The 27700-nt window shown below is 38.1% G+C and overlaps 2 protein-coding genes across 6 annotated transcripts in view; both read left to right on the top strand.

Moving 5' to 3' along the window:
- Positions 1–11672, top strand: part of LOC111869790 — a 31704-nt gene extending 20032 nt beyond the window's left edge. For all 3 annotated transcript variants that reach the window (XM_023861560.2, XM_023861559.2, XM_023861558.2), the window contains 5 exons: positions 622–953; positions 3992–4089; positions 5165–5390; positions 5619–5728; positions 10586–11672. In XM_023861560.2, coding sequence (XP_023717328.1) covers positions 622–953; positions 3992–4089; positions 5165–5390; positions 5619–5728; positions 10586–10631 — 812 coding nt within the window. In that variant the 3' untranslated portion in view covers positions 10632–11672. The remainder of the gene's footprint in view (positions 1–621; positions 954–3991; positions 4090–5164; positions 5391–5618; positions 5729–10585) is intronic.
- A 13059-nt stretch (positions 11673–24731) lies between these two features.
- LOC111869788 (atypical kinase COQ8B, mitochondrial) overlaps positions 24732–27700 on the top strand; it is a 33423-nt gene continuing 30454 nt past the window's right edge. Inside the window, exon 1 of one of the 3 annotated variants that reach the window (XM_023861551.1) lies at positions 24732–25209. The gene's annotated coding sequence lies outside the window, so the exon portion shown is untranslated. Of the gene's footprint in view, positions 25423–27700 lie in introns of all 3 variants that reach the window. The other 2 variants (XM_023861549.1, XM_023861550.1) reach the window with 2 other exon arrangements.

Raw genomic sequence — 27700 nt, 5'->3', positions numbered from 1 at the left:
TCAGCTGACGGGTTAGTGCCCAGCCTTTAACCTTGCCTTTCTCTCCCCTACACAAAACCACGCTTGTCCCAGCTCCCTTCCCCTACCCCTCCCACACTACTGCTTTCACTTGTATACTTGCCCTTCCCCCCCTACCCTCTCTTCTCTCACATAGCTGTGTATATTTCCACACAGTCTGCTTTTACCGGTTCTCACGGTCTCTTAGCTTGCAGATTTCTTATATTTTTTCTTCTACCCTGAAGATGGAGGCGATACGTTCCTCCGAAACGTCGGTTAACACCACATATACACGGCGCCAAATCCCAGAAGACTGCTTTCTTCATCTCTGTTTTTCTTTGATCTTAGCACTTAATACTGAGATTTTAAGTATCGTCTATACAAATATCTGTACAGTGCATATGGCAAGACTTTGTATGTGGACTTAGTCAGCAGGCTAGGCAATTTAAGTTGTATTTCTAGACCCTTGTCTGTACCAGCACTCTCAGTTCCATTTCTTGGATTTCTTGATACAGGTGTTTATTAATTTAGTTTATGAACCCCTTAGCTTTTATCCCTGAGAGAAAACACTCTGACCAGCCTGTTTTCATTTACTTGATACCTGTGTAATGGTTTTGTTGACAGCCGCATGTATGGCTTGTGGAAACTTCATTCTGTGTTTTCCTGAAGAGTCCCGGGGCGCTCTTCCATCATTATATCCGATGTTCTTCTGTAATCTGGGGGATCCAATTCCATCAGTAAGACAAGGGGCTGCTTCCTCACTCGCTAACATTGTACGAGCATATGGTCAGGAAGCAGTAGCAACTGTAATGGAGAAGGCAACCGCAGGACTGAAGGGTGTTATGAACCAACCAGCAGAGTCTGAGCGGTACCCTGACATGGAACGTGGTCAGGCATCGTTTGGTGTTGTGAAGAGGTTACGAGATAATGACCCTGAACTCCATTCTGATAAACAGGTACAGTAGCAGGAGAACATTTCACAGGAAGATTTCTAAAGTCACTTTCTGTCTGCCTCATTTTGTAACTACTTTCTTCATGGCCGTTCCATACTTAGGCTATTATTATTATTATTATTATTATTATTAGAGGAGGTGGGTTTCCCCATGCACCGCGACTAATAGTCTATTGTACGTCCCCCTTTGATATTCTACCAGTCGCCATACCCTGCCAGTACTGGTGCTCATGATCAACCCTGTTCAGCCAGAGGCTAGCAACGGTACCCAATATTTCCCCATCTACCGGAGTAATTGGAAACTACTTGGGCGGGAAACTCTTTGCCTAATTTTGCCCAGAGGTCTCCTAGAGACATGAGGACCTTTTACGTGCCGTAAATCTATGAGACGGGACCCACGGCTTAAAGTCCCTCCCGGAGGACTTGTTCCCTGCCCTGTTTCTGCCCTTAAAAATTCCACGACCTCCGCCGGGTTTGAACCTGCGTACCTTGAGTCATGAGGTGGGTACATTACACCTTGACTACGGAGGCCGCTTATACTTAGGCTAAGTACTTCTGGACAGGCATTGTTTATTTGTAGATTCTCTATGCATCATTACTTTCCATATTTAAGAATAGCATAATCTGTATGCTAGAGCTTATATGGTTGTCACTTGTATGATTTTTAAAGGACAGTTTGCATTATGGTATATACCATTAAGTCAGCATCCCATGGTATGACATGTGGCTAGACAGTCATATTTGTAAGTTTTCTTAGTGATGGAAGGTAACTAAATTATGGGTTATTCCCAGTATGTGACAAACAGGACTCAGCCTGAAGCATCATCTGCCTCTCTTTTTGAGTGAGAAGGGGTTTTTGAGATTGAGGAACTTAAGTAGGCAGAGATCTTAAGGGGCAGGATAAGTGTGAGGTGTGGCATGACAATGGTGGTCTAGACTATGATTCCAGAGAGGTCTTCTCACTGGTGGGCTTTGAGGAAGAAACAAATTGATTGCGACATTTGTAGATTTAGATATATCTGTTTTCTCCAAAATTGAATTTGATTTAGAATCTTATTCTATGTAGAAAATTTAAGTGTTTAGCATATTAATTGGCACTGTAGCCTGCTTTCATGCTGGTGTCTTGCTTCGCTTATTTGACCCTGAACATGGAGGTGGTATGCTCCTCCGATAGATCGGTTGACTTTCCATAGGCTGCATGATGTTATATCCCAGAAGGTGGTATTCTTTGTTCCTAGATAAGTTCATTGTGGTGTAACACACACGAGTGCAATTTGTGTACCCTCGTATGAAGTTGAAACAGTCTGTGAAAATCTAGAGTTACGGTTGGAACCACCAGAATATCCTGTCCTCATTCCTTACCTCTTAGCCCCCAACCTCTACATCAGCAGCAATTATTGATCCACTTACCTTTCCCATTACCTGTAAGGTAGTATTCCTCTACTTCCCAAAATGCTCATGTGAAGACATGTTAAAATGAGCAGGCCCACTGAAGTTTCACTCCCCCCCCCCACATGCATTTCTTTGTATGAAGTGGAGGCAGTTAAAAAAATTAACGTGGATAACATGTTCATCTATTATTCCGTCATATCCCAGAATTAAAACAGGCTCGAGTGAAATTTTATATTGGAATTCTACATTAAAAGTGGCTAGGCATTCTTCAGTTTGGTCAGTTTGGTCAGTCCACTGTGACACCTGCTAAACATAACATTCAAACTGAATGGCATTATTTTACACTTTTCAAAAAGAGTTTGTTCTTTTGGTTCATCCTCGTCCATCACACTAGGAATAGTATAAAAGGTTATCAACTCCATCCAGTGTGATTGATAAATGTTCTTTCTCCTTTTTAATCTTTCATCCTGGACATGTTTCACTCAGAGCGACCAACTTCAGAAGGACATATCAGTATATGCAGAACTACTATTACAATGTGATTGATTATTCTCAATACATACAGACAGTACTATTACAATGTCATGAATATAAAATTTTAGCCTTTAACAGTTACAGTGATGTGCCTGAATTTATTAAAATATTTATAAATTATTATAATTAGTTTATTTATAAGTATGGTTTAAAAAACTTTGTTAAAATCTAGAACCATTTGATTTGTGTTCTGTATACTGCTTCTGTTTAAAGGAAGATGAGTGCCTACCACGTCGTGGTTCCTGTTCATCAAAGAACCATGTAACTTATGTTCCTGTAAAGACTCACACATATCTTTAAGGTTCATAGGTTGATCTGACTCCTTGAAAAGTGATCATTATGATGACAGCTACCACAGCATCATATTGTCACATGTATGAGTGATTTTAGATGTGATTTGGATTGGTAGCTGGATTTATTGAACACTTACAGATCATAACTACAAATAACTATAGCACTAATCACTAAATCACACACACTCTAGTTCACTACAGCACATACTAAGTCTTCCCAGCATGCTGTGACTTTGGCAGTTTTCTGGTCACAGCTTGCAACGCGGACATTCCCCTTCCTCTGGGTTCCTGAAATGTTCTTGTGCCTCAGCTGCTAGCTTTTAACAGCAACAGTTCACAAGGACTGAACTGCAGCAGTTCTGTCTCAATCACCTACCAACTCACTCCACTACACTAACACTAACTGAACTCAACTCAGTAAGTTGAGTGATATAACCTCTTAATGGACCCAGCATAAACACTGTTCCTCTGTTGACATTGGATACTGGTATCTCATGTTCCTTTGCAGCCACACTGTTCACCTGGTGTTGGACTGCGTACCAACACTGCTCCCTGCAGCTCTCCTCTTGTTGTGTGATGCCTCCATCAACATGATTTATTGCGTGTGCAATTATTGTTACACTGATAAGTTGTTTACTGTGCCATAACCTAGTAACAACTCTCTACATGCTACAATATCATTTCATTTTATTGAGCCTCTGATAAAAGCTGGCCAGTAACAGTAGCCAGAGGTGAAATATTCGTAAATGTTAGTCATAATATATTATTTACATACAGTTTTGGGTGAAATGAAACAATTTTGTTGAGTTTGCAATAATTTCAGATGTATTCATGTGGATCTTTGGCACCAAAAATGGGTCGGGGTGGTTGCACTGACCCTAAGTTCAAAAGACCTTCACAACCTTGGGAAATGGCAGATGGGTAAGAAAATATTAACTTACATTGTTATTTTTGTATGAGGAACTGAAGTAATGGACTTTAGCTCCTAGGAACCAAAAGAGCAATTCCACATATCATATTGATGCTGTAAAACATGAGTATGAGTCTGTGACATTATAGAGTTTAACACAGCATTGACATCATATCCAACAGCTACTTGTATCAACGAACTTCAATGTAATATTCACTGTTAATGATTACGGTGGAATCATATCGTATGTGGTGGTTACATTCTAAAGACAGCGCATAAACCCAAAACCATGTCAGAATTACCTTGAACATCCCTGAAATCTCCCATAAATTACATGGTTTCATGTATACCCTGTAATTTGTCTGTACAAGATAAAGTTGTCCTTGTGCTTAATTAATTGAAGCTCTACCTCTACTGAGACACAAAATAAAAATGTTTTATAAATAAATAATTGACAATTTGACACTGACTTTCTGACTGATAATTCGCTACTGAAAACCCATCCTTGAAAATGACCCACTTCCTTGCAAGCTCAAGTAGCACTACTATGCATGCTCAGATAAATATTTACTTCTCAGTTCTCAGAACAAAGCTGTGCTCTGTTTGGCTGACCCCTTCATAAATAGTGACATCTAAACGTAAATAGTGTCGAAACCGGTACCGTGATAAATGATTTCATTGTTCAGAGCTAAAGAATGAACCACTGACTTGACCTTGCATGGGTTTATTGTGGTTTCAACCCAAAGATCAAACTGTCAGAAATCCCAAAGAGAGCTGTGTACTGTGTTAGGTGAATCTAACTTTTGGCTACAGTGGAGTTACTTGCTGTTAGATATAGCTAACATTCCTATGTTAAAGGTTGGAGTATCGTTTGTGTTGTTACTAATAACAGTGAAAACAATTCATTGAGCCAAAATATGTATAACATGAATTACATTAAAATATGTAGTGCTTAAAGTATTTTTGTGTTGTTACTAATAATAATAAACACTGTACACTTCTTAACACCCAGTACTCAGCAGTTATAAGAAAAGGACATTTTAATAGAAGCTGCATTCCTTTTCAAATCAGTTTTTGGGATTTCAGATGTGTGTACCTGCTGTCTGAGCTGTCGCAGATCCCTGATCTGTCCCACTCAGTGTTTACTGCATTGCCCCTAGTGGGAGAGGCCTGTCAGTATCGACACTACACCCACCATGTTGTCTTCCTTGAGACAGTTTGTAAACAGTTACCTCTTCTGGCAAAGGGAGTTGGCAAGAAAGTCTTCAAGTCCATTGTTGAGGAGTTCTTGGACCCAGTTTTCTATGCCCTGGTAAGTGAAATTGACTTGCAGCAAACCCCCATTAAAATATTTGCTGTCAACCATGAAATATGAATTTTAACCCTTTGCAGAATAAGCTGTTTGTAGGATATATTTTTTGCCATAAACTTATAGGTCAGTTTTGAGGGAGAGTCAGTAAATAGGTCACAGATGGGTATAAAACATAAAACATGCAATATTTCAAACCTGGAAGTAATTTTTGCTGTCTCTCTGTTCTAGGAGTGTGAGAATGCTTTGACTTCTAGTGCAGCTAGTCAGTGTCTGAATCAGATCGGCACTCTGCTTGGACCAAGTATCCTAAGAGCAAAAGTGGAAAGGCATAATCCAAAGTATGGTTCACTTTTGTCACTTATAATACAAAATCCTTTTGCCTGATCAGTTTCCTTTTTATCGTTGTGCACGTTGTGTGGTTGTTCATTTCTGGTTCCAGTAGCCATGTCATATATGGTATACTTGGACCTAAACTAAACTATGTTCATCCGTGTCCTGTCCCAGAACTTTCTGAAGTTATTGCTGTTTCTGTGATGTTACCCAACTGCTATTTGCAGTGTGGCCACAATTCATGTGCTAATGTCCATAATTGAAACCAAAGCTGCTACTTAGCCTCCGTATTTAATCATACATGTCCAGTATATTGAAGTTTCTTACAGTCTGGTGCACATTCAGTGTATATGCTCTGCCGTTTGTGGTATACCAATGGCAAGGCATTAATTTTAACCATTGGCCCACGTAACACTTTGAAAAATAAAATTATTGCCTTCATGGTTCATTGCTGCTCCTTGTACTGGCAGGAAAAGTGATCAGATAATACACCATCTGCCAGTTCCATCTACCCAGTCAGTAGCTTGTTAACCATTTCCCTGCAGCTTACAATTGTCATCTTCTGGGCAAAGGCACAATTAGAAGAGACATGATATAGTGTAGGCTTCAGAAAAGGGGGTAGTACATGACATTCTAAGCTATCACAGGCTATGTTAGCCAAGTGGGAAATGTGAATACCATTCAGTTGCATGTTGGTCACAGAGGACACAGTCAGTGAAAGCAAACAGGTAAGAATGGGGCAGCAAAATGCATATTCTTGTTCTAGAATATCATGCTATGACTTCTTTTGTTATTTTAAAGTATTGTGATGTGTATGAGTGATTATAAACAGGGTTTGGATTGGAAATTTGGTTTATTGAACATTTACTGAATTTTAAATATAGCGCTGTGCTAATTCACACACACTGCAATTCACTACAGTAGACACTGGGTCTTTTAAGTCTCCTGTGCCTTTACCATTCTTTGTCTGGTAACAGTTTCCAGTGGCGGATATTACCCTGAAACCAGGTTCCCAAACTAGCCCCATGCCTCAGCTAACAGCTTCTAACAGCAATAGCTCACAACTCTTTTTGCAGTCATTGCCTAGAAATGGCTCTACATGCTACAGTATTTTTAGGAGTACTACTAAAAGCTAAAATGTTTGTGAAACAAAAGTAACATCACTTGCTGTTCAGAAAAAGTGTAAGAATTCAATTTGGGGGGGGGAGGCAGAGAAGTGCAAGAGCTTTGAATAGGTTGATCAGAAAATGACACCTACTCACAGGGAGATATAGAACAGTTAGAATGGAGGGATAGGTGACAAATTGATTCTGAAATTGTAAGACTAAAATTTCTTTCTCTTTTGGAATTTGGACATTTTAAACACTTCTCTAAAAAGTTTCAAGCTACTGCTTATGAGCTATAATTGAAGTCATGTGGACAGTATTTTGTTTCTCTTCTGAAAGCTGAACTTTGTGTTATTTATTCATTAGAAGAATCTTTACAAAATGATATTCCAGACCTCTAATATTTTATTGCTTCAGATCTGAGTACAGAATTATTAGAATTCATAAAATGATCTGGCCTGTTATCAACAGATCCAGCAGCCAGTGCATTTGTCAAAGTGGATATTCTTTGCCGTGAAGAAAATCCATACCTAACCTTCACAACACTCAGGAGACACTAAAATAATAAGTTATCATTAATGCCTCCTGAGAAGAAAATTTCTCAAGATGTAGAAACAGTCCAAATTTCTGTGACCCAGTGATAGATATTTTCACCAAGAAAAAAATCATCATTTGTAATACAAGTAGCAGATGTAATAAAAAGCAAGCTCAGCTGTTGCTGACCATTTTTCCCTAGTTGATATTTCCTTCCCCGTTAATCCTTGACATAATTATTTCTTAGCTCACATTTGCTAGTTATTTTGTATAATGTATATGCTTAGTTGCCAGAATTTTCATGACCTCCCACTACCACAGGATTTGGTCAACACTTTTCTAAAAGTCGTGCTCTGCCACTGTGGTGAACTCTTGTGTTTCCTGTTCAAATTTCTGAAGGTAGAACCATGAAGATTAAATACTGCTAATACCAAAGGCCACCATTGGGTATGAACCTGATATAGTTTCTTCCACTCTCATCATATTATCTTACTGTCATTATTCCATTTCCTTCTGAGTATTTCATTCATTGTTCCTGTGTTGAAGAGTTTGGTTTCAGAACATACTCAGATGTTTAGTTTTGTCTGTATTTCCCCCCTAAATCAGTTCCTTTCATACCCCATATTAATAGAAAGGGATTAATTCAGCAATACAGATAATGCCGTTAATATTTTTAGCATATAAGGTGTCTCAGTTGTCTACAATTTTTTAGAAAAGGGATATAGTTGCCAAACTTGACCCTCAGACCTTTGTTGTGTGTACACAACGTGTGTTGCATCACCTTGTTCTGGGTTTCATATTTGAAGAACAAGAACATATATACGAGGAGCGTTCCTTGTATAATGCCTCCTGTTTTTTTTAACGAAAACTACAACACATACAGAAAGCATAATAACACTACTTACAGCTAATTACAGTTTTGGAAGAGATTGTGGACCTGTCGTCTAACAGATTACTGATGAATGAATGAATCACCACCATTCGTTAGGCACTTTTGCCAGCGATGAACAAGAGCCTGTATGTCGCGCCTGTAAAAGTCTGTGCCAGCAGAGGCTAACTACTTTCTTACAGCTGCAGTGACAGCATCATTGTCTGGAAAATGTTGCCCATGTAGTCCATCTTTCATAGGCCCAAAGAGATGGAAGTCTGAAGATGCCAAATCGGGGCTATAAGGTGCAAGTGGTAGGACAGTCCAGCCAAAGTTTGCAGTGTGTGCGGTGGTCGCCAAACTGGTATGGGGTCTAGCGTTATCGTGTTGCAAGCAAAAGGTTGTCTGCTTCTCTGGCCCGACTTGGGAAATGCAGGCTTTCAGTTTAGTCAGCGTCGTCTTGTAGCGTTCAGAATTGACAGTCTCACCAGGCTCCAGGAAATCCAACAAAATCACACTCCGCCTATCCCAAAAGACCATGCACATCACTTTCCCCNGAAGTCTGAAGATGCCAAATCGGGGCTATAAGGTGCAAGTGGTAGGACAGTCCAGCCAAAGTTTGCAGTGTGTGCGGTGGTCGCCAAACTGGTATGGGGTCTAGCGTTATCGTGTTGCAAGCAAAAGGTTGTCTGCTTCTCTGGCCCGACTTGGGAAATGCAGGCTTTCAGTTTAGTCAGCGTCGTCTTGTAGCGTTCAGAATTGACAGTCTCACCAGGCTCCAGGAAATCCAACAAAATCACACTCCGCCTATCCCAAAAGACCATGCACATCACTTTCCCCGCCGATGGCTGTGTCTTGAACTCCTTTTTTCTTGGGGAATCTGGATGTTGCCACTCCATGGACTGTCTTTTGGATTCCGGCTCGTAGTGGTGACACTACATCTCATCTCCGGTGACGATGCTGTCTAGAAACTTGTCACCTTCAGCCTCAACCTGGTGCAACAGGTCCTGACAGACTTCCATTCAGTGAGTTTTGTGATCCTGTGTAAGCATCCACCAGACCCACCTGGAACAAGCTTTCCGATAATCCAGCTACCCCAACATCGTTTCCAATGCATTACAGTCGATATTAAGCTGTGCACGCAGTTCCCTGGTCGTTATCCGCCGATCTGTATGGATGAGTTGATCGAGGTGCTGTTCATTGTGAGGAGTGGCAGCTGAGCAGGGACGCCCAGGGCGTGGCTTGTCGTGCACTTCACTATTGCCACTGTTGAAATGCACTACCCACCGCCTCACTGTACTGACATCCACTGTATCATCTCTGTACACCTTTAACAAGCGTCAATGGATGTCAGTGGGTGCAATTTGTTCGGCAGTGAGAAATTCAATAACACATCTCTGTTTCATACACACTTCTATGTCAGACGCCATTTTGGTAGACTGCTCTGCTGTCGCTATCTGTGCACGACAACCAAACTAACAGTACATTGGCGAGAAGGTTCAACCTTTACTACAACACCACCAACATCCAGCTCAGGCATCACATATTAACACAAAAAAATAGGAGGCATTATATACGGAACGCCCTTCATATGTATTAGGAGTTCTGGTTGTTTGATATAATTTAAGTCTTAAACATTTTACTAGAAGAACCTGACAGTTCATCATTGCTAACACAAGAACATTATGTTGAACAAAGTTACGTGGAGTGGCTATAAAATAACCATACTGATGCTCTAAAATCTGTTATTCAACTAATCACACAATGGAAATGTTATCACCTTCAAAGTGGTCCCCTCCTTGACCCCTACACAGCTCCATGCGAATTTTCCACTGTTGGAAGGATTGCTGCAGGTCCTTTTCTGATAGCTTCTTCATTACCTCCGTTTCCTTTGCCTTCACTGCATCTGCAGACTCGAAATGGGTTCCTTTTAATGCAGACTTGATCTTTGGAAATAAAGAAAAAGTCACATGGTGCTACGTCAAGTGAGTAGGGTGGATGTTCCAACATGGGAATCTTGTGCTTTGCCAGAAACATTTTTACAGACAGTGCATTGTGTGCTGGCGCGTTGTCATGGTGAAGAATTCATAAGCCCTTCTTCCACATTTCAGGTCTTTCTCTTCTCACCCGTCCATGAAGGATTGTCAGAATCTCCTTATAGTAGACTTGATTAACGGTCTGACCTTCAGGCACCCAATCCCTCAGATATCGAAAAATCGATCATCATTGCTTTGAAATTTTACTTGCTTTTCCATGTTTTTTTTTTTTTCTTGATGACCTGGGACTCTTCCAATGCATGGATTGGTGCTTAGTTTCCAGGTCATACTGAAAAAATGAAATGCTTTTTTTGCTTGCAGATATTTACACCACCTAGATGCAAATGTCTTCATTGCTCCATTTTGAGCAAATTGAATGATTTACTTGACTACTGATTCACAATTGTGGAAGTCAAGGCAACCTTCTGTGATATAGGCTGCTCCTGCACCAAGTTGTCAGTATCTGTGCACCATGTTTATAAATGTCTCTGCTACTAGAACACTAGGTCGTTATTTCAGAATTCAGCTTTTGGTACATTGAGTCACTGTGAAAATAAATAAAACTAGATCTTGTATCTGAGGTTGTTATGAACTTTACTGTATAGCACAGAAGCATTAACATCAAAATACATGAAAACTGATATGCAGTTGAAACAAATTGTTTTACCTTGGAAGGATATTTAAATTTCTGATTCTTCAAGTTTAATCGTAATGTTGATAACAGATATGACCTATCAAAAATGTGAAGATTACCCCCCCCCCCCATTCCATGATGTGATACTGTTTATTCTGGTAGACAGTAGTTGTGTTTTGGAAGAAAATTCTGCCTCCAGCTTCAAGATAGAAAAATGAGCAGGAATTGAAAAAAACTGGTTTTGATGTAGGGAAGGAGGACAAGGACTAGAACTGTGGACAGACCAACAGAAGACAGTGGCACTGAGAAGTGATAGTTATACCAAGGGCATATATAGTGGTGCAAAAGTGTAAGAGGAATGAAAGGAGGAGACAGACAGGAGTAGAAATATAAGTGATAAAAATAAAATGAATTTATAGGATGAAGAAAATAAAGTAATAAAATAAGATTAACTTAAAATGGAATAGATATCCAAAAGAAAGACATGAAGCGTAGGAAGAAGGAAGGGATAAGCCAAAATAAAATGAAAGTCCACTGCATTGCGAGCAGATGACAGAAGCTCCTTCATTTATGACATAACTTCTGCAGAAAAAATAAATATAAAACATAGTCTGCTGAAATTGCTGTAAGAGCCCAGCAGATGATCTGTGCAAGAAATTTGTAATTTTATGGCTCTGAAACAGTAGGAGGGTAAGGATTATGAAGTTTCAAGAAGGCTATCAGTATGTATTGTGCCAGATCTAACTGGGTGAAATTCATTTTTTGACTCATTACCATAGGTATAAAGCATTATTTGAAAGTACGAAGCATGTTTTAATATGGTGGACAGTTTGGTGGCAATATTTAGATGTTGCAGTAAAATAAGTTTTATATTATTGCCACTCTCCATGGCAACAATTAAGGCATTTACTGTTACAACCATGAAATATTAAATATATCATTTATTTTCATTTAGATGTGGAAGTTGTAGATGTAGTTCTGTAATTTTTAATAAAATCTTTAGACTATATAACTTACAGCTTTGTATAATGTAACTTTAGGAGTACATAGTAGAAATATTAAAGAAATTGTTATTCATGTTTAATGACATTTGCAAGAGACTACCATGGGGTACATTACAAAGCTTTTATCATTGTGCATAATGACGTTCTATTAAAAATTATTTTTTTTTGCATACTCTTGTGCTTAAAATTGTTAGTACTTTTCTTGTTGGCATAGCATATGATTTCCAGAAAACGTTCTGACATCTGGCTGCAGTGCAGTTAGAAGTTAGCAATTTATGTTCCTTGAAGAAAGTTTGACCTTCAAAACTGACCTCATGTGACATCCCACTCAATATATAATCAATATATAAACCACAAGGAAACTGTTTCCATCAGACCTCAGTGGTTGGGCAGAACATTTTAGGCATTTGGACAGGTTTTTAAAAAGTTATTCTCACTGGCTTAAAGAAGAATTACAGCTTTTTGAAAAAGTTTGTGGGAAAATTGCTGCTACACAGTCACAAGAATTTAGTGTGCCTGGACTGAATTTAGCTTGTCTGGTGAAGCTTTTTACTAAGTGCAATAGTAAAAGTAAGAAGACAAAAGTGCAATGGTTGTTGGAATGTAGAAGATACAAAGGATTTCCCTTTGCTGCAGAAGTAAGTTAATAAGCTGCTGAATAAAGTGGTGTAGCAGATATTGTCATAGTCACGGCAACGTTGTACTCGCAGTTTGTGTTTAAAATGGTTGTGTCAATTCATAATCCCGCCAAATGTGACATTCATTCAGCAATTAAATTTCTTCATGCAAAAGGGGAAACTGCTGTTGTTTCTGTTTATGGCGAAGATGTTATGAACAGGAAAAACATGGCAAAATGGTGTTGTGAAAATGAAGCGGGGATGATGAAGGGGATGTTCATGATTACATAAGGAGTGGAAGGCCATCACTTGTACCTGATGAAATGATCCAAAAATATTTGTGCTGACAGATGTTTAACCATCAATGAACTTCATCAACAATGTCCAGAAGTGTCGAGAACTATTCTCCATGGCTAAGAGAGCAGACAGAAGATTTTATGATGCTAGAATAAAAAAAGCTCATTCCCAGGCTCACTAAGTGCATTGCGATCCATGGTGACTATGTTGAAAAGTAAATAAAGGTGTGTTGTAAAAGTGCTACAAGTGAATCCCTCCTAAAAATGCTTTACAAATATTTTCTGGACTTTGTAGCTTTACTTTCCAGATATCCTTTGTATTTCTCCTTAACTTGGAACAATTTTTCTTTACACCAAATCCTGCAAATCCTTTCAGCAATATTTGACACATGTGTTTCACTAATTGAATAAGTTACCATTATGCCATCAATAAAATTTAGTACTAGATTTAAGCATATTGGTTAATAATTACCTCAGCTTAAGCCACTCTGGTTTTCTACAGGTTAGCATACTATCCTAATATTCAGAAGGCCCAAAGTTCAATTCCAACAGTCACCATTATTATCTGGGCAGAAGTACCTAATAAAAAGTATTTTAATATAATGAAAACGATTTTTCATTTCAAACCTTTTGATACTGAGCCTAAATGAGGGTCCAGAACATTTCAAATAATATTTCAAATGAAATTTTATTTATATTCCTGTTGACATATCATGTGTGAAGGAAAAGGTAAAAGGTAAAGTTAATCCTGTAAGACAGATTCAGTTGTTTCAGTATTCTAATAACATCACATTAACTATCAGCATAATATAAACACTAGAAATATTGTTATATTCAGAAAGATGAATTGGCTCCATTAAAAGTCCAAGTTCAGGAAAACATCCATAAAAATGAACTCCTTTATCAACAGACTATTCTTGAGTTGTAAATATGTTTCCTTATATTTCTGATACTGCCGCAAGATTCCATTGGTATAAAGTGTGTATGATATTTAATTTGAACTAAAAGTTTCCTGACCAGATGAAAAAAATTGAAAAACTTATAGTGCTTAATTTAATATTTCAACAGCTGTGTATATAAGACTTAACTACTGTAGAAAAACATTTGGTTACAAAAATTATGTGGAAAGATGCTCTTTAAATATTTTCTTAATGCCTGATGGAAAAGTTTTTTTGCAATTTATTTTGTTCAAAAGTTCCAGCATGAGTTTTGCTGTCCTGCTATTACTCCCTTCAGGCATTCTATGTGCATACTTGCAACCCAAAGAATGTCACTGGACATGCTACATTTGTCTGCTCATCTCTCGTATATACTGAGTGATTCAAAGTTCAACAGCCAGATTTTAGGAGGTTGCTGAGAGATAATTCAGAACAGAAAATTCAAACAGATATTTGTCTGATTTGCCAGTGCTTCAAACTCTTACTCTTGATATGTTTGCATGATGGATCCTTCATAACATCACAAGCCAGAACTCACAACATATTCACTTATGGCTCAGATTTCTTTCAATGGTAAACTAGTGATAACAATGAAACAAGGTGGCATGATTTACTAATGCAGAGTATATCAATATATATTTTGGTGTGGCTTTCTGATGGAAATGCAAAAGCTGCAGCATCAGTGTCCAGACTGGAGACAATGTAACAAATGGTACACAGCAGTCTGAGGAAAACAGGTGCATTCATGCCACCAGCACATACTGGCCATAGAAGACACAATGTACAGAATGGAGAGGGTGTTAGATGCTAATCCATTTACTAGCTCTGTAGGTCCCATACAAAATTCCTCTTGCAGTGCAGTGTAGCATACACTATACAAAGAGGTGTTGTATTCTTTTATGTAAAGGTAAGGTTCTCCATGTGCTTAACTAATTAAACACTACAACATGAAGGCATAAGTGTATGGGGGGTTGGCCTCGGCATTAGCTAGAGGTGACTGGTCAGCTTTACCTGCGGGGAAAGAGTCTCCGGTACCCATTGGATAGCCAGTCTGGACGATGTGAAGAAATTCTTGACCCTACAGGGACTCAAACTCCAACCCCTCAGTCGTCTAGCCAGTAGCCAGTCGTTATACCGACTACACTATCCTGTACAAGATTTATTCATATACTGTCTTGTCAAAATTTTAAACTCCTGCCAGATTTGGTCAAAATTGATATACAGACTACAGCTGCATTTAAATTGTGATACTCTGGGTTATGACACTGTGTAGTCTGTTATGGTGGTTACCAACATTTTAAAGGAACATACTACCTCCATCTTCAGCAAACTCTTACCATGAAGATGGAAGCTGCAGTTTCTTCCAAAAAACTGATAACCATGTAAGAGGCAACATGGGGTCATAACCTGAAGGAATTTAGTCTACATTTTATACTGTTAAATCTCAGATAAGTTAGTTAAATTTGTTTCTACAAAGAGCTGTAACAGTATAATTTGTGAAGTGATTGGCTAAGAGCAAGACAGCGAGGGTTCAAATTCCACTCACCTTGGTTTACTGCAAACGTCTACAATGAGTGCAGCTATACCTCCACAATCTCTACATGCCTTCAAAATGTAGTGGTTGTGCACAGGGGCAACTACCTTATCTAGGTACAACAAATTCTTAAGCAGAAAGTAACCAGTACGTATGCATAATGAGGTAAAAATGCTGTTTGAGAGGGTGCAGTGTTAGTATTACTGATGGAAAGGATTTAAAGAATGCCACTGAGATGGACTCAGGTGGCATGATAATCCTGCTAAGTTCCATAAATATTAGTTCAGGCATTCAAGTGATATTAAGGTTATTACAACAATTTGAGAGGCTGCAGCACTGGTATTAAAATTGGGAGGGATTATGAAGTAAGCTGCTGAGATGGCTTCATGTGGCATGATATACATATCAAATTTCATAAAGATTGGTACAGGCATTCAAGCAATATTTAGGTTTCGCCTCGGAAATTTAAGAGTCGGCCCGGGTTCAAGACCAGGTCAGGTCATGTGGGATTTGTGGTGGAAAAAATGGCATTGGGACAGGTTTTTTCCTGGGTGCTTCAGTTTCACCGGCTAATTTTCATTCCACTGACTGCTCAACACTCATCATCTATCATCTGGGGCAGGTACAACGGCTAATTAGTGGATGATGTACCAAGTGGACTCAGTCTCATCTGACCCAAAGAAAATAGAAGAAAGTATTAAAGTTATTACTGTAAAAATGTGAAACACTTCAGTGTTGGTATTACTGATGAGACGGAATTATAAAGTATGCTGCTGAGATGGCTTCATGTGGCATGAGTTACAAACCAAGTTTCACGAAGATTTATATGGGTGTTCAAGCAATATCAAGGTTTTGCCTCAGCAATTTAAGAGGCTGTAATGTTGGTATTAGTGATGGAATTTACAAAACATGCTGTTGAGATTGGGTCATGTTCCATGACATACATACCAAGTTTCATAGAGACCGGTTCAGGTGTTATGGGGGATTCACATACAGACACACTTCAAGGTGATCTCATAAACCTACTTTTATTGTTGTCAAAATAAGGAAAGTAAGCTAAAGATTACCAGATAAATGCAATGAAAAGTATGCCACCCAAGTCACCCCCGGAAAAAAATTAGACACTTGCAGTGGCAATGCTCAGACTCTTCTTAGTTAATCTTAAGTCAAGTTTTAGGAAATAAACCTGTACTCAAACGCCACTTCTCAAAATGTAATCACCTCACAATTGTAACTGTCCTGTATTTCACTGACATTATACCACATATCTCTGATTACAAGATCTGTGCTTTTACTACAAGTCCATGTTTATCATAAAAAAGAAGAAACTAGGCAGTTATCAGCAGCAACAATCACTAATGATTAATTAAATTAAAATTCATACAGAAATAACACATAATTACAAATCAGCATGTTTCAGCTTCACAAACTGTTAAACTTTTAGATATAAAAGTTTGTGACAATAGTACATTAAACAAATATTATGTTTCTGGATATTACCCGTAATGTTTTTATCTAAAACTAAGTCCTAAAAAAAAGATGTTTCAAAGACTGGATTCTGTCTGCATCTTCAGGTAAAACCTACTCTGGAGATAGGGACTAGCTCTATTGATTGGGCCCAATTGAGTAGGCAGTGCCTGAAATTGGAGACAGAATTTAGTCTCCAAAACGGTGTGTTTTTAAATAAAAAGAAGCCAGAGTTTTAGATAAAAACATGATGACGGATACTGTCGAGAAACATAGTATTTGTACTGTTCCAGTTTTATCCAAGATATGCAATTGCTGATAAATTTCAGTCTTCCAACCAATATTTGTGACGTTAATTTATTTACAATTTATTTTTCGTGAAAGTGACATTTTTATAGGACAACCAGTATTACGGCTATTAGTGCGCCTAAGAAAATATAGTTAAACAAACTGTTACTCTCTATACAGGAATACCATGAACTTCAAATCCTAAGACCATCTAAAATGTAATATGCAACAGGTCTATTACTACATTAGCTTAGCTGGTCACTTTTCTTTTGACACTAATCATGCAAGATTATTTATTCTACTCAAACATGGTGATAGTCAAGCATACTTTTATTTATTTTTTAAATTCCGTTATGTTTCTTCTTCACTACACACAGTATATATCATAAAATGTCACTTCAGTTATTTAAATTTTGAAGTCACAAAAATTAAACAGTAATTTGCAGCAAAACTTTTTTAATCTTATAAGATATAATTTCAGATTTTCCTTAATTTGTCAAAAATACTCCATCACTTAAACTAACCCTTCTATGCCAGTCAGGTTTCAAGAGTTATGCCTTTTTTACTGCACTGTTTCATCAACTGTCTTTCCTGTTACTTCCAATATCCTAAAAATAAAAAAAGGCATAATTAATGTGAAGTAATCTGATACTTTACACAAAAATTGAAAAAATCAACAGCATTGGAGAAAAAAGATACTGTTTCTTTCTTGCATTATTTAATAACTGCTAATGAGGGATTAGTAAAAACAGGTGGGAGAAAATACTTTTGGACTGTTTTATTATATCTGATTGGGATTCCAACCAAGTCTTTCCTAAATAAAAACATGTCACCATAATGGCAAACAGAAATAGAGGGAAAATTTAGCAATCTGTCACCATTGGTTATTATAACATGGCTCATATGTTACTAGACCCAGCAAAAGTGTATAATCAAGACATGCTGAAGAAATATAAAGCTACGCCAAATTTTGAGAAAAATAACATCAGTGCTGCAGATTCCAGAACGAATGGGCAATCTGTACAATTAGTAATCATAATAATGAACAGTTTAATTAGACACTCTTAAACAAGTGGACATCAAAGTCATCTGACACAATAAAGTATCCTTAAAATGAATACCTTGAGAATATATCATTATATGAATGTTAAAACACAGAGCAAGAAGGTCGAAGTAGCTGATCATTTTCTTCTGTAAAGATATGCCAAAGTGCCAAAGATGCAAGAGGCTTAAATATATCCTACAGATATTCAACTGAATTGCAGATCACCAAGTATTCATCACAAGCAAGGCAAGCTTACCCCATTTCTTGCCCTAATGCTCTAGAATGTTCAGACTAGACTGATTACTTGAAAACACATTCAGTCTGAACATTCATTTGTACACTGCACATCAAAGAAGATGAGTCTGGATGAAATTATAGTCTGTCTTTAACCTGTACATCTTGTAGCCAGTACTTTCTCCTGACTCGGTGATTCATAAACATTCAGCAATGAGATCATAATAAATTCAATCTCTATCATCAGCTGTAGTCCAGTGTTGGAATGATGGACATGGCCCCTACATATTAGATATTAAGCGTGCATAAAACCAATGTAAAAATGCAATAACCAAAATTTTAGAAGATAAGTTTCCAAAGAGACAGTCCCATATCATCATGAAGTAAAAACAGAAAAGGTCACAATTATGAGAGAAAACATGAAACTGAGGCAGACAGAGAAACTGTTTATGGGCTACTGCCCCATCTACATGAGACAGCTACCTTGAAATAGAACCGAACCTCAGAACTTCATGGACATGGAAACATTTGTGGTTTTCAAGTACCATCTCAAAGGCTTCCCGTTGTTAATGTTGGAAAAGATTACACATGCGCATAGACCTATATGAAAAAAATATACCAGAAGAAACTAATAAATCTGATGCTGTCTCCCTCCCTCATCTCAGGCTCCCAATTTGGCAGTACAAGAGGCAATTAATAGTTTCATTAAAAGAAAAAGTATATGCAAGGAAAACCAATGTGATGGGGTAAAGGTAAGAGTCTTGCAAATAGTTACCCATAGTTATAAGATCTTCCAAAAAGTGACAGATGTTTATTGTTTTCATTTCATACTAAGGATGTGCATTATGAAGAATTTAATTCTCTATAATAAGATATTATGACTGGTGGACCATCGCCCAGTGCACATGGGAACAGCAATGCCTAAAGGAACAGTCCCCAATTGCTCCACTCAAAGTGGAAAAATTATAGGACAACAAAAATTGTATGCACTGTGTAGCTGGGGGAGGGGGTACCATCAAGACACAAAATTTAAACATCCTACAAATGCAGGTTGCTGCTTCCTGGAGTACCACAAAGAAAACGATCTCATTCAAAACTGAGGCAAAGTTATGGGGTGGATACTGAGATTAACTTAATATCGTAGAAACATGCAAAAACTGAAATGTTATATAAATTACAGTTCTTGACACACACATACAGTATATATACAGGGTGTTTCACGACTTTAGGGCATAACTGCAGGAGGCGATTTCCTAGGTCTTTGTGATCAAAAAAGTTCATATAAACATGTGTCCCATTTTGGACAGTTAAGGTGTTATAGCCGTTTTTTCATTCCTGTACACGCCCTCGTATGAACTGTGTCTGTCAGCTGGCAGGTCACTATTTTTAGCCAGCTACAGACAGAGCGTTCTCGTTATCTCAACACTTGAGAGCGGGGTGGGTTCCTATGTCCAGCGCGGTTCACAACCAAGCGGCAGCCTGTGTTGCAGCCAGCGGTGTCATTTTTGAAAATCAGCTTAAGCACCAATCAATTCAAATGAAAGATAATTTCACAAAGTTAACTTTACATTCATACTTTAAATGTATCATGTATTATGCTGGTTTATTATTTTGTTCCGTTTATTGCCAGTAATCGTTACCTTCTATTCTGAGTTTAAAACGGTCATAACTCCGTAACCGTACAAAATCGGACACATGCTTAAATGAACTTTTTTGATCACAAAGACCTAGGAAATCACCTCCTGCAGTTATGCCCTAAAGTTGTGAAACATCCTGTATATATATGCCGTTACCAAAAAGTATGCAACTATGTAATATGAAACATTAATTTAATACATGAAGATCTCAGGATCCGGCAGTGTCAACATAAGCACCAAAGCATCAAATGGCAACCATCTACCAATATATGTGCATTTACCCTAAACTGACAAGTTCTGAATACTGTTATTACAAATACCCTGGAGATATACTAATATTTTTGTTACGTATTTTACATTACTTATATGTTGATCTATGTTGGATCTATGATATGTTGGAAAAAGCTATCAAGGAAATGAGGAAGGGAAAGGCTACAGGAGATGATGATGTACCTGGAGATGTGCTCAAGTTACTGGGAGAAGGTGCTTTGAAAACACTGACAAAACTAATGAACACCATATATGAAAGTGGAGAGTGGCCCAAGGACTTTACAGAAGTTACAATGATTGCCTTAAAGAAAAAGACAAAAGCTACAAAATGCAGCGACCATCGCACAATAAGCCTTATTGCACATACAGCAAAGATAATAGCAAAGATACTTAAAAGAAGAATTGAAAGGAAAATAGAGGATGTACTTGGAGAAGATCAGTTTGGATTTAGAAGAGGAAAAGGAACCAGGGATGCAATTGGGATGATGAGAATTATAGCGGAACGAACTTTGGAGATAGATGAAGAACTGTGTGTTTGCTTCATAGACTGGCAGAAGGCATTTGACCGGGTAAACTGGACCAAATTAATGCAGATCCTGAAAGAAACAGGTATCGATTGGCATGAAAGAAGATTGATTAGCAAATTGTACATGGATCAGAAAGTTAGAGTACGACTGGACAGAGGGGAGACAGGAAGTGTGCGGATTGGAAGAGGAGTTCGACAAGGATGCTGTTTATCACCAATTCTGTTCAACTTGTACAGCGAATGCCTTACCAAGGAAGCTCTGGATGGGCTCGGTGACTTCAAAGTAGGAGGGCAAATTATTCAAACTGTGAAATATGCAGATGACCTTGTGTTAATGGCTAAGGAAGAAACTGTGCTACAGGGCATGATTGATAGACTAATTGAAATTGGAAGGTGCTATGGCATGGAAATGAATGTGGAGAAAACAAAAGTAATGAAAATTTCGAGACAACCAACCCCAGTCACAATAAAGATAGACCAAAAACAAGTGGAGAATGTGAAATGTTTTAAATATTTGGGTAGCTTGTTAACAGATGATGGAAGGTGTACTTGTGAAATTAAATCCAGGATTGCCATGGCAAAAGCTGCATTTAGCAAGAAGAAGAATCTTTTTACCAGCAAATTGGACTTAAATTTGAGGAAGAAACTAGTGAAATGCTACATTTGGAGCATAGCTCTGTATGGGGCTGAAACATGGACACTTAGGGCAGTAGATCAGAAACATCTGGAAAGTTTCGAAATGTGGTGTTGGAGAAGAATGGAGAAGATCAGTTGGACCGATTATGTGAGAAATGAAGAAGTGTTAATTAGAGTCAGTGAGCAGAGGAATATCCTACACGAAATAAGAAAACGGAAGGCTAATTGGATTGGTCATGTTTTATGCAGAAACTGCCTTCTAAAAGAAGTTATCGAAGGAAAGATAGAGGGGCGGATAGAAATGACAAGAAGACGAGGAAGAAGACGTAAGAAGATGCTGGATGACCTTGGGGACAGAAGAGGATACTGTCATTTGAAGGAGAAAGCTCTAGATCGCATTAAGTGGAGGAATTGTTTTGGAAGAGACTGTGGACCTGTCATCTTGACAGATTACTGATGATGATGATGATGATGATGATGATGATGATATGTTGATCTACGATAACAACAATAACAGTGAGAAGCCTTAATATCTCAACCACTATCTGCCAAATATTAAAATTTAGCCTTCTGAAAAAAAATGCATTAGTAAGGTCCATAAAAGTCTAGTGCAATTACAAGTACCTGTCAGTAAGCAGTCTTAACTATGTCCAAAATTTGTGTGAGCAAAGGGACCATAACAATTGGTCACCATATTGTTGACATACTCAAACCATCTTCAACTACAGGCATATTTAATCATTTCTTTAAATTTTGATTTATTAATAAGTTCAAAGTATGTGAGTATGTCATGGAGCTGATCTGAGCACAAGGCAGTTTCTGTCACCATAAGTCAGGTCCAGAGGGGTCCAGCCAGTCAGTCAGAGGGTGATGGTTCCCAATGTGAAAATGCATTACTTAGGACATGGCATGGCATTTGTTACTTTTAACCAATAGGAATGCCTACATTCAAAATAACAGTGAAGAACTGTGTTCCAACATCCAGCTAAAAAGAAATGAGGGACTTCTCTTAGTGTTGGATGTTACTTCTTGGAGGGCTGATGCTTCACTTGTATGTCATCTCGGGGCTTTCTGTTTCAACTTCACAAGTCAATGAACATGTCTAAGAACTCCAGAAAATTAGTTATAATAAATTAATATCCATGTACTGGTTAAACTGACACAATAGAAACTGATCAAATTCATATCATTATGCGTCACCGCTTCTGCACCTTAAATAATTCAGTGTTAGAAAAATATAAACTGCTGAATCATTGTGGCTTCTTGTATGGTGAATGACAGCTGTTTCTCCATTAATGCAATCATTGAGAGGGAGTCAATCCCTTACCAGCTGAGTTAACTAACCACACCACTCTATGATAATCACAATAATCCACCCTGAAATATGCGCCCATAAAATTACCAATCCACACCTCAGCTAATGCCGTCCAAGTAGGAGGTCAGGTTGATCTGGCCAGTTATAATACCTATATCTGAAATAGACACGAACTATATTGGATGTTACCCTATCACTCACTCACGGAGCCAAGCCCTTCTTGAGAAGCCACCAATTGTACTGCTACTCAAGAACTTCCCAGCATTTTATGAAACCTGAAGGTTCATTATCATATTAACAAGAGCCCTCCACCTAAGCCAGATTGATCAAGTCCATACCACCCCATCCTATCTCTCTAGGATCCATTTTAATATTGCCCACCCACCTATACCTTGGTCTTCCCAGTGATCTCTTTCCTTCTGAGTTTCCCACAAATATCCTATATGCATTCCTGTTCTCTCACATTCGTGCTACATGCCATGCCCACATGATCACCCTTCACTTGATCCCTCTAATTATACTTGGTGAAGAGTACATGTTATGAAGATCCTCATTATGCAGTGTTCACCTATCTCCCGTAACTTCATCTCTCTTTGATCCAAATATTCTCCTCAGATCCCTGTTCTCAAAAACTCTCAGTCTCTGTTCCTCCTTCAATGTCAGACACCAAATTTCACACCCATACAGAATGTCAGGCAAAATTATTGTTTTGTATATTCTACCCTATAAAATTATAATTTATGGTGATGCCTCCAATTGCTCCAATTGTATCCAATTTTGAGGTGGTAATATGTGGATTATGCACCTCTAATTCACAGAATCATCTCAACCTGGTTTCCTCTCTTTCATAAACTTACACATCTACATTCACCTGCATGTTCACCAGAATTAGCTTTAAAACTAGAAAGATATCAGTAATTTTGGAACATCTGTTTTCCTTAGGCTATGAAATACTCTGAAATAGTATAATGTGGTACATCAAATTTAACAGATGTCAGTGATGGCCAAGGATGGTTACTTAAAATTTATGAAGAAAACTTGTATATTTCAACATCTATGGAGCAATTTAACTTATGGCTTCCCATTTTTAAAAATATGAAAAATAAATGTGCATTAAAATCACCATATCAAACACAAATATGTGGTATATCAAAAGTTTTTCTTTTACCTAAAGAATTAAGTTGATAATTAGCCACTCATTTTATTTAATGGCACCTGCAATACCATGTGTCCAAGCTATTTCTTCAGTGACGACTATGCCGAAGCTGTCATCCACAATGCCCATTATTCTTTCAGAATTTGGGCTGCCGTCATAATATAATCTGGATGAAATAAGTTTCTCTGCAATTTATCCTAACTTTGTTTTCAGATTCACTTCAAATCAGAGAACTTGATTTCCATAGCTCAATATGAATCAGAACTGCAAAATAGGTCCAGACACCTTTTGTTAGTCCAGCTGATCAATCATCACCCATATGCTCGTCTATTCCATCACTTTCTGTGACAAGAGCTCGCTCTAAAATCACTCGCCCCTCTTTGTAACGCTGGTTTTCTTCTGTTGCAAACTCATAAATCCAACCAAGTTTCGCATCACAATTTTTACAAGACACATCACGAACCATGTGTCTTCCAGTCAGCATCACTCGGTCTTGAACTTCACTGAAAGAAGAGGGATAACGGTTCATTAAAAATACTGGCTTTAAAGTATATTTCACTATTACATAATTATTTTGCAAAATACAATACCTAACCTGTAATTTAAATTCACCACTCTGTTGAACAGAAATGCTCGACCTGTTGCTCCTGTAAATCTTGTACTAATTAACTCACTCCTGTTTGTCAAAATTGTGTCGCATGATGCACAGGAGAAGAGACGAGAACCACCTATATGGTCCAAAAATATGCGACCCATTTTTTACTGGAAATAACGAAGACGTATATAAATTTACAGCATTTTATTTTTCCTTACATTTTAACACATACTGCATTAAATATTATCAACTACAGAATATGTACGCACCTTATTAGGCGAGATAATTAATGAGAGAACGGCAATTTCCAGAAGCACTTTTTCGAATTGGCAAATCAAAATCACAAACACAGCTGATTGCAAATGACCAACTGTGGCGTATCACAATGTAAACAATCAATTGACGTTTTACTTTAACGAACTTTATATTTAATAATCATCTAAACGTACTTACGAAATGTACTGATAAATTTGAAATGTTTGCGGTGGGATGGGAATATTGCGTTTATTACATTGCAAAATGCATCTTGCACCATCGATTTTATAACAAAGACATCGTCTTTGAATTACGCAATATACGAACACGGAAATTACGCTCGTATTTGAAGTAACAAAAGATAATCTATAAACGTAATTAAAAATTCACTTTTACAAAAATAGCTGGAAATTTCATTCAGCTGTGAAGAATTGCAGACTTTCCGCTGCGTCTCACATTTGCAACCCCGCGCAAGTGTCAGACTGCAAGTCAGTGCGGGTATGTTGACCAAGTTGACAGCCAATAGCGGCCAATAATACGTTAGTGAATTGTATCCAGGAGAAATGTATGGTGGCTGTGTGAATTTGAACATGAAGTGAGAATGGTTAGCGCATGTCGGAGATTGGAGTTACGAATTCATGAATAAATACTGTGGAGGTCAATAGACACGGTAATACGAAACCCTATCTTCGTTTGGTCTTGTGTCTCTTTGTAAGTAATATATAAAAATGAAAGAAGTTCGCAAGGAAATTACAACTTAAGCCCTGACTGAATTGCAATGTTAAGACTAATCTCATGAAGTCGTCTACCATGCCCATTCAGCAGAATATATAAAAAAAGAATTACCCAAGATGTAGCTGTTTCGGTTTTTGTTTTGTAGGTTATTTTATATGCTGTTGGTAGCTAGAATTCATAGTGTCGAGTATCTGATAACAAGTATTGCAAAAAGCAAAACAAAGTTGTCCCTGTGCTGAACTAATTAAGCACTGTGCCATGAGGGCGTATGGGGGAGTGGATGTATTGCAATGTATAAATAAGAAGGACTAAGAAATATTATGTATTTTCCTGCAAATATTTTGGTGTGTACAGTTGGTTTAGAATAACTGTAACTTAATATTTAGTGATCTGTTTCCATGTACAAATTCTAGTTGTATAATTCCAATTATGTTAAAACTGCCAGTATTACAGTTACGTACTGACATGCCCCGTACTGGGTCTCAAGGTAGGGACTACCCACAGGTCATAGTGGGTAATGTAGATGATAAAAAAAAGAAGGGAAGCTAACAAACTGACTGAAGGTTCATTACCATGATCACAAGACTCCTCCACTTGTCCCCAACCTGAGTCAGATAAATCCATTTTGTACCACACCATCCTGTCCCTCTTAAGATCCACTGTAATACTACCCACCCACCTACTTCTTGGTCTGTCTAGTGGTCTGTTACCTTCGGGCTTTTCTGCCAATATCCTATATGCAGTCCTTATTGCTTCCATCCTTGACTTGATCAAACAAATTATACTTTGTGAAGAGGATAAGTTATGAAGCTCCTCATGCATTTTTTTTCAACCTCCTGTCAGTTCATCTCTCTTTTGCCCAAATATTCTCCCCAGTAACCTGTTCCGTCAGAGACAGAGTACCTGTACCTTCAGAGTACATTCCTACCATAATGTCTCAGACCAAGTTTCACACCCATACAGAACCACAAGCAAAATTATAGAGTTGCATTAGCGTCTATTTGTCTATATCCGTCTAAATTGCAACACTTGTTTTACACTTCAATATATTCTTTAACACTTAACACTACATGTTTCGTCCTCAAAGGGCCATCTTCAGGTGTTTTATTACAGATATTCAATCAAGACCTTGTTGAAACTGCTACGCTGTTTCACTGTTCCAATTCATTTTAAAAACCACACGCTGCAGTCCTCCTTTTATTAAAACGAGATAAAATTCTCTTATAATTTGTTGTTTCACTCCACTCAGGGTGTCGTCCCTTCCGTAAAATATATCAAAATATTTTCCCCAGCAGCTTGTTCCTCACTTTAGTTATTTGCGCCTGGTTTTCGTTTCCTTCTCAAAGTGTGGTATTGTTTTTACTAGACTAGACTAAGTCTCAACAATATATAATTCACGCACACAGACCATTTATTAACTCTTATCTTCTGAGCCACTTACATGCTCGACAAATTCATCAGTTGAGTAAAATGCATTACTTTGCAAATAATTTCCTAGAACAAACCTAAATTGCTTTTTATCGTTTTTTAAAACTGTGATTTGATGGCATAATATTAAATAGCTTGACGCCTGAATAATACACCCCTCTTTGATAGAATGATAAATGTTTTGACGGTATATGAAGGTGGTGATTCCTTCTGGTACCAATGACGTATACAGCGTTATTGGTTTGAAACTAAGCCACATTATTAAGAACAGATATCATCAATGAGAGCAAATATACTGTAACGTGTTTTTCTAGTGAAGACGCTGATCGGATTGTTAATTGGTTTATTTAACAACGTACAAATCTTGGCTACAATTAATTATAACAATTTTACGGGTTTACACACTTTACAAACCCTACACACAAATCTCTTCACGCTGTCCTCAGTAGGCTACATGTATTCGCAGTACGGGAGCTATACAAGTGTCACTGTATTACACACTCCCAGTACCTTCTCAGTGATCACGAACTATCACTGATTATCACACACGCGTCCGGTTCTTCTTTCCGCGACTGCTGCTATACTCAAACTGTCTTCGTAGGCAGTGTAGATCTCTTATAAACCCTCAGCTGGACAACGGGAAAAGCCTCGCTTCCTTGTCGCCTAGTTGCCGTGTTTGCCTGTTATGTAATGGGTACCGCTGTTTATTACCGTTGTCTCTAGCAACCGCTGTTTACTCGCTTTGCATGGCGACCAGTGTGCTTGGACTCGGCTCACTTCGGCTCCGCTCGGCACGTCACCGCTGGCGGGGGGGGGGGGGGGGCGC

Source organism: Cryptotermes secundus, unplaced genomic scaffold, assembly GCF_002891405.2.
Source record: "Cryptotermes secundus unplaced genomic scaffold, Csec_1.0 scaffold123, whole genome shotgun sequence".
Lineage (NCBI taxonomy): Eukaryota > Metazoa > Arthropoda > Insecta > Blattodea > Kalotermitidae > Cryptotermes > Cryptotermes secundus.
Note: the sequence above shows the minus strand (reverse complement) of the source record. Positions and strands in the feature narration are given on the sequence as shown.